This window comes from Danio rerio, chromosome 13 (assembly GCF_052040795.2).
Source record: "Danio rerio strain M-AB ecotype USA chromosome 13, GRCz13ab, whole genome shotgun sequence".
Classification (NCBI taxonomy): domain Eukaryota; kingdom Metazoa; phylum Chordata; class Actinopteri; order Cypriniformes; family Danionidae; genus Danio; species Danio rerio.
In genome coordinates, this window is record NC_141033.1 from 4,817,031 (window position 1) to 4,826,002 (window position 8,972).

Sequence of the window (8,972 nt, forward strand, 5' to 3'; positions counted from 1 at the left end):
TTGAGTGCGCATGGTAAATGTTACATCATTGTTGTGTTTGCGTAGGTTCGCTTTGGGTGCACACGACATTATTGCAGTGGGCGGAGCCCATGATTTTACATCAAAAACAAGATGTCTGGGGGAAATCAGCCCTTTAATAGTAAGAAATAGCTCTCTCTGATATACATCTTAAATATCAATAATTAAAAAAAATATAATACAAATAAACATTTGATCCCCTATAACGATTTATACCATTGTGAATGCATAATCGCACCAATCAATGCTAAACTGTAAAAATTATATGATCACCGAGTCATGACAACTTTTGTTTTTAGTTCATTGTAACTTATTAAACGAAGTTAATCATGTTCTAACTCAATATTTTAATTTACACAATCTAGTTTAAGTCAGTTTAATGAAATGCAAGTTCAGATGACTCAAAGTTAATTTAATTCAACTTAAAAATAAGGCAATTAGTACTTTTTAGTGTAGGAAAAATAATATTCAGCAGTCTAAAACTGGCAGTTCTAGAGCATCGATAGACATCTTAAGTATTTCCTTTCTTGCAAGAAAGGTGTTAATATCTGCATGTAGCCTACAAAAAAGAAAAACTAGACATATAATTTGTATAGTTTGAAATACAGTAACCTCTAAAATAGTCACTAAATATCCCTAAAAACACTGAAATTGCATACATTTTATTAATAACTTAAGCAGGTCGCACAACAGAAGCGCCGCGACACGGCGCACACATGACAGTTTAAAGTATCACACACCAGACGCGCACATTCGCACGATTTTTAACATGAACCTAATCAGATGGCGCTCTGTGGCGCAGCTAAAATATGAACTCCCTCCTGAGTCGTGACTGGGTGCCACCGACAGTCGCCGACTTGTGGTGCCGGTGTGTGTACCCTGATAGAAACCTATGTTTAGAATTCTAAAATGCATGGCGCTACGCGGCGCCGAGCGGCGCTTCTGGTGTGCCACCTGCTTTAGTCTCTGCACGATACTGCATCTTTCCGAGGGGCATGCGCTGAAAACAATTGAAAAGTTGGTTCTGGGGTTGGTGGACTGGTTGACGGTCGCGAACTGAAGACCAGGGGGCACTTTAGCTCATTTTGGAAGGATACTTTATAGCCATTTGTTTTACAAAATTACAATCAAATAAAAAAAGTTGACCCCCTGATCGTCAATGTATAATTCGCGCACTGCCTGAAGAATAACTGATACTTACATAAAAAATTAAATAAAAGAAACTGTATTTTAATTTTCACATGACAGCTCAGATTGATGACAAAAGAAGTGATGGCAAATGGAGTGGACCACGGAGTTCAGCAGGTGAGGCACTTCAGATATTAGTAGATTCTTTAGCAGTCTCTGTAATAGTCCACATTCGAAACACAGGCTTTTAGTGAACAGGTGAGTAAGCAGAAAGCCAACAACAGTCAAGTGCATATCTCAAGGGTCTGACATCAGAGCCGGGCTAAATATCTGACACCATGACTGGCATCTCAGCTTAATCCAGGAGGAAGTTGTTTTACAGTGACCCTCTCCAGTACTCGTGTCCAGCTAAGGTCCAAAGTGTTTTTTAGACACTCAAAGCCTTGTTATTTCTACTAAAGCGATCAGCCCTTAGGGAAAACGTGCTGTAGCAATTCGTTAAACACCTCGCAGCTGCGCTTTGGATGTTTCATGATAAAACAGCGCTTTGAGACTTGGTGCTCGGGCAGCGTCTGATGAACAGATGAAGCCAGTATGGCCCTGCTGTCATAGACCTGTCACTGCGGTATCTTAGTCTGACAGGTTTGTGCCAAGCACTGTAAGAGGCCACGCTTGCTCGGATTAGACTAGAGAACACGATAAATGCCAACACAGCCACAAATATTAATCTCCAGAGGGAAATAAACATGACCCAAGAGATTCAAGATCAGCCTTGGATTGCCTAATCCCTAAAAGGGCTTGGATGTCTCCTGGTGTGATACGTTGCCAATTTAAATATTATTGGGTACAAAGCTACAATTATTCATGACATATTCTCATCGAACAGCAAATTGTAAGCTAATTTTATCTTTACATCCATATGAAGTAAGGATGTAACAATATTGTAAATACCGTCATACCGTAATAGTAATTTTTTTCTAATTTTACCGTAGGCGCATGACTCAATAAAACTATATTTCTGAGAAAAGTTTGCTTAGGCGAATGAAGCGAACGGGAGGTAGCGGGAACTACAATTCCCATCAGCCTATGCGTGGCCATCATCCTTTACGGTCTGTTGTCACTACAGATCCAGTAATGCGGAAATGGAGTGTGTTGCTAGTAGCGGCCTAGCGGGGAAGAAAAAGAGCTGGAAATGATCGAACCTAAAGCGGGTTTTAAATCGGATGTGTGGAAGCATTTCGGTTTCTTTCTAAAAAGATACGAAAAAGGAGAAAAGGTGACAGACAGAAAAAAACGGTATGCAGGCACTGCCAGACTGTGGTGAAATATAAGTCGGGTAATACGACTAAAAACAGTCATGGGGTCTGCAGAACACAGCACACTTGTTAGATTGACGCAGACATTGACTTGTACCGCAAAGAGACCTCTATCTCACTCATGGCTTGTCCTGTCAAGTGGAGGAAAGACAATGCACAAACCACTGCTGTCAACCTGGGCTAAATCATATCTCTCTGTCCCAGAAACCTCAGTCCCAAATGAGGTTTTTTTTTTTCTGTTGCAGGGGACATGCCCAGACATCCCAGCTTTTACTAGATTATAGTTATATGATCATTTTCCTTAAAAAAACCCATCTCTATCTAAGTGAGTGAGTGATTAAATTTTGAATGTGATGAGTTTAACAATACTAAATTGAAACTTTATTTTTTTATATGGTTTAATAGTTTTTTGTTATTAAAATTTAAAAAAATGGAATTTCCTGTTTCGAAACTTACAGATGGCTAATTTGTATGTCATTGATATGTTCAGTGCTAAGGTAAAAAAACACTTTTGGCACTTTTTTTTTTGAGTCTTTTCATTAGTTTTGTTTTTCCTGTAAATTATTCAATAAATACCGTACCGTGCCATTCATACAGAGGTATTATCGTACCGTGAAATTCTGATACCGTTACATCCCTAATATGAAGTTGATATTTCAGGAGCAACCATAAGTTGGTGATAGCACCACAGTACTCTGTCGAATGAGTCAAATTAATGTAATGGATGTAGAAAATACCTTCACCAAAGCAATTTAATTCTATTTTAAATTGTTCACCATCATGTCATTCAAGTCTCAAAACTTTTGTTCATCTTTGTAACACAAATTCAGATATTTCAGATTAAAAGCTCTCAAGTCAGCGCCAATAGACTAGTGGTACTGTGCGCCGACAAATACCACTGATGTGTTTTTGGCGACCCGAGTTCGATTCCCTCTCTACTCCCATTGCTTTCCTGTCTGAAATCTTGAATGTCCTCTTATAATAAAGGTGAAAACCCCCTAAAAAAATGTACAATAATTTGAGAGCTCTCTGACTCTTCATAGACAGCAAGGGTCATGAGATGTTTAAAGTAGGGCTGCACGATACTGGAAAAATCTGACATTGCAATATTTTATTTTGCTGCAGTTTATATTGTGATATGCATGCAATTTTGGCGGAATAGGTCTATTTGGATTAAAATTATTAACTTTTATTGGAATAATCTTGTAGAGGAGTAAATCCAAGAAAATGCAAGAATAAATGAATAAGATAGAGCAAAGATAAAAATTAAATAAGTAGTCAAATATTCAGGTACAGTAACACGATACTATTATGATATTTTGCCCCTGATAATGACAGGTCATGATATCAGTGATATATCACAAGAAAACCATCCACAAAATATTTGTAAATGAAGGAGAAAAGTTATAAAATGTAGTTCCTTTAATTAAAAGCACATATATTTCTTAGAATTGACACATTGATATATGTTCGATCGGCCATTACGAGAAGTGCCAGCTTATGCATAATGGCTATTTTATCCTGCCTCTATTGAATAATCATTCTTTAATGCTGATCAACAATAACAATCCCAACTCCCCATAGCAGATGCTGTGATGTGACTATTGTGAATGCTCACATTGCAATGTCGATACTGAAATGATATATTGTGCAGCCCTGGTTCAAAGTCCAGAAAATGAAGCATAAACATTGTCAAAACATTCCATGTGACTTCAGTGGTTCAGGTGTAAGCATATGAAGCTCCAAGAACACTTTTGTACACCAGAAGAAAAAAAAAAATCGACTTTGACAACTTGAAGAGAAAACATTGACGAACAGAGTTTAATACGTGCAAAACAACGGGCACTAGAGTTAGCAACGCAACATGCAAACATATTATTCCCCAAAGTGAACGCGCATCAGTTGATGACAGAGCTAAAAAAAGAGGACAATAGAGAACTTTTTCTTTTAAAATGTTGGTGTACAAAAGCGTTCTTGGGCTTTGAATGATTATAGTTTTTTTTTTATTGCAATAATAACATTACATTACAACAAATACAGATACAAAACTGTAAGTATGGAACAATCAACAGAAATGTTACTTTTTGAAAAAAAGTGGAATGTAACAAATTTAGAACAAATATAATATATGTAAAACAAAATAAAGAGAACAACAGAGAGAGAGAAGAAGAAGAAAAAAAAAGAAATAATTAAGGGCACATGACAAAAATAAAACAAGTTATTGCAGAATATTAAATAAAGCACATATTTTAGAAGTTTTAAAAGCTTTCTTATTGTGAGAGTCTGTGATGGTATTTAAATAAAGAGCTAGTTCTTGTTTAAAATAAAAAAATTAGGCTTACAATGAGTATATTTGCATTTGTGTATAAAAAAACTTTCCAATAAATAAAATGAGGTTTATGCAAAAAGCTGAATTAAGGAATTATTTTCCTTTAATATAAAGCCCTAAAATAACATGCCGATAGCTTAAAGAAAAATCACCACAAACCTTTTGGACAATTAGAGAGTTTACATCAGACCAAAAAGATTTAACAGTGGGACATTCCCAAAACAAGTGAGCAACAGATTCAGAAGAGGTTTCACAGAAAGAGCAAGAGATGTCAATGTCATTTCTGAATTTTTGTAAAAATTGTTTAATGGGATAAAACCTGTGAATAATTTTAAAAGATATTTCTTTAATTTTATTTGTTGAAAAAAAAAAATTCTGGGGGAGCTACCAGACATACGACCATATGATTATAGTTTAACCGCTGAAGACCCATGGAATGTTTTGACAATGTTTTTGTTCCTTTTCTGAAGTTTGTAATCATATGAAGCTTCAAGAACCCTTTTGTGCATCAAAACAAAAACAAAAAAAAAAAAAAATCGACTTTGTTTGCCAATGCTTTCTCGTCCTTGTAAGGTTGTCAGAGTTTACTACGGGCAATACAACGGGCACTAGAGTTATCAGCGCAACATGTAACGTAAACGCACATCAATACAAACATGACAGAACTGAAAAGAGGACATTTTTGGTGTACAAACGTGTTCTTGGAGCTTCATATGATTGCAGTTCATCCACTGAAGACACATGAAATGTTCTGACAATGTTTTAAGCTCTTTTTTTGAACACTGAACATCAGAAAGCTCTTGGACTTGATCTAATATATCCTAAATTGTGTTCCAAACATAAAGAGAGGTGTCTGGTAATTGAAACGACATGTGGGCACATAATTAACAACAGAACTTTAATTTTTTAGGTGAACTAATCTTTTAAATTCATTCATTCATTTTATTTTAGGCTTTGTCCCTTTTTTAATCAGGGCTCACCACAGAGAAATGAACCGCCAACTTATCCAGTATATGTTTTACGCAGCGGATGCCTTTCCAGCTGCAACCCATCACTGATAAACACCCATACACACTTATTCATACACTACTGACAATTTAGCCTACCCAATTCACCTGTACCGCATGTCTTTGGACTTGTGGGGGAAACCGGAGCACCCGGAGGAAACCCACGCCAACACGGGGAGAACATGCAAACTCCACACAGAAGTGCCAACTGACCCAGCCGAGGCTTAAATTAGTGACCTTGCTGTGAGGTGACAGTGCTAACCACTGTGCTGCCATCTTTTAAATTAATTTAAAGAATTAACTTGAATCTGAATTGGTTGCTATTAAAATAATAGCCTCTATGAGTTGGGATTAAGCCGAAGGGGAGTGAGTATAGTCTAGCATAACCAAAGTAGCAGATTTTATGATGCCACTTTTCAAACGCTTCAGAAATACATCCATGTTGAACATACAATTCAGACTAGATGAATGTGAATTTGTGAAGTTGTGGATAAAAATCACTGGCACACACCGCCAGGAGCCTTTACAATGTCAATTTAAAACTTTAATAAGCAACTTCTTCACTTGGGAGAGGATTTCAGATGGCCCAAAGCTTGAAAATACCTTTCACAGAGATGTTGAATTTCTAGAATATGTTTTTTATATACAGTATATACATAGTTTATGTTTAAATACATAGTTATACATAGTTAAATGTTTAATATATATATATATATATATATATATATATATATATATATATATATATATATATATATATATATATATATATATATATATATATATATATATATATATATATATATATATATGGCGGTTCATTTCTCTGTGGTGAGCCCTGATTAAAAAAGGGACAAAGCCTAAAATAAAATGAATGAATTTAAAAGTTTAGTATATATATATATATATATATATATATATATATATATATATATATATATATATATATATATATATATATATATATATATATATATATATATAAATGGCGGTTCATTTCTCTGTGGTGAGCCCTGATTAAAAAAGGGACAAAGCCTAAAATAAAATGAATGAATTTAAAAGTTTAGTATATATATATATATATATATATATATATATATATATATATATATATATATATATATATATATATATATATATATATATATATTTGTCTCTTTACTGAGGGGTGCCATACAAATCCCTAGCACTGATGTGAACAAATACAATGAGCAAGTAAAGCAAAAAAACTAGTTACATAAGCTACATAAATATTACAGTAAGTTATTACCCACATGCTGTCAGTGTCCCTATGCTGTATTTTGTCCAAAAACACAAAATATGCTTTAATAATGAGGCCGGTAAAGTAAGGTACTTCACATACTAAGGCATTACCACAGCAGTTTGTTAATGAGTAAACCAGAAAGAACTTATCTTTCAATCTATGCTATGCTAGCTGCAAGAACGTCATGCTAGCATTGGTAAACAGATGCGTTTATGATAGCACTTAAATGAAGGGGAACTCTAAGCCTGGCTCTTCACATTCTTTTTATTATCTCCCACTATAAAAGTCGTGGATGAGGAAGAAATGAAAAGCTAGGATGGTGTCTCGAGGACTGCCTGTGTGATTCTTCTCCAGCTGAGAGGCTTCCAAAACACGCAGGAACGCCATTGAGCAATGCGCACTGGTGGAGTTTGCTCAAAGGAAAACCCACAGGCTTGCCGCTGGAAACGGGAAACACCCGCAGAAAGGAAGGGAGGGGTGTGAGAGTAAAAGAGGAGGAGTGACATAATTAAACGAAGAACTGAAGCGAACATGCATTGCCTGTGAGCCTTCCCTTCCCCCCCCCCCCCCCCCCCCACAAAATGACAGCACTCGAGACGAGCAGGGGGCGTTCTCACTGTACGTATTCTTGCGTTCTGTCAGCGCTTTTTTATTTATTTGTTGTCTGACTACGCATGCGCCAGGCAGCTGATTGCGTTGGGATTTAGGACGGCGCGTCAAGTTGTGAATAGTTCTTTTTAAGTTTTAAAAACGCGTCTGGTGAACGCTTGAAGCCAATATCTTGTGTGAACACAAGATGCGTGCCGCACTGTCACTCTATCATCGCATATCAGTAGCCTACACACACGCACACACACACACATAGTCGGACACTGCAGTGGATCAAGCACGCTCGATCAGTCCAGTTCAGAAAAAAAGCTTGAAGGAACACATTACATTACATGGTTGAAACCAGTGAGGCGATACAATGCCACGTAATCAAGACCGGGGTCTCGGGAGTTGTGCGTGCGGTTAAAGTTGAGACCACTGTTGCTTTCAAGGTTACCCTGGAAGGGACTGCACCGGTCAGGAGCGCATCCGGCCGCTCGCGTGCGTCTGTAGCACGCATGGAAAGTTGAAATGTGATGTACATACACGAGTCAAGCCATGACACCGACTGTACGAAGCGCCTGTCTCCGGTAAACGGGACGTCTCGTACTGAAAGTGCACTGGTTAATGATGCAGCACTGCTGATCATCACTGTGCAGTGCACGACAACACTTAATGCGGAGAGAAACGTCCCAAAACACTTCCTTGGCTGGTTGTTTTTTTATCAAGCCCTCAGCAGAGAGAAGAACCCAGCCCCCTTATCTTTCCTTCCACAACCCTCCCCTTGTCCAGCAGCAGCAGCAGCAGCGGCGGCGGTAGCAGCAGCACTCATGCTCGGTTTCAATTCCGGGGACTCACCGTTTTTGTGCCCTGATGCCTCTGTGAGGAGACACCGAATGCGGGATACGCCGAGGAGGCTACGGCTCCGCTGCTCCGGGACAGGAGGAGGACCGATCTACACACTTTCGCAGCCATCTCTGAAGTGAAACCCGGCCAAGAGGACGCAAGTGCTGCGGGCGAGCCGACTGAGTCTGTTGGAGGAAAGGGAGGGGAAATAGGAAGGGCTGCTGGGCTGGGCTAATATTTAATACACACGCACACACACACACACACGCAACACTACACACACATACACGGTATAGTATACACAACAAATGTTTCACAAGAAGGCTGCTGTACTTCCGCGTTCGAAGAAAAGCCTTTTCTGTTTGGGTGAACCTCTAACACAGTTTAACCGAATCACACACTGAAATGTAAATATAAGGATGTGGTAGACTGAAATACCACGGTCTCTAGGACAACATGAGAGAAGCGTTTTGATT

At 37.9% G+C, this 8,972-nt stretch overlaps 1 protein-coding gene across 2 annotated transcripts in view; it reads right to left on the reverse strand.

The window, feature by feature from the left end:
* The window catches only part of mcu (mitochondrial calcium uniporter), a 130,767-nt gene extending 122,090 nt beyond the window's left edge, over positions 1–8,677 (reverse strand). For both annotated transcript variants that reach the window (XR_015505438.1, NM_001077325.1), the window contains 1 exon segment: positions 8,509–8,677. Coding sequence is in view for 1 of the 2 variants with exons in the window: in NM_001077325.1 (NP_001070793.1) it covers positions 8,509–8,625 (117 nt within the window). In the remaining variant the exon portion in view is untranslated.
* Positions 8,678–8,972: the final 295 nt, after the last annotated feature.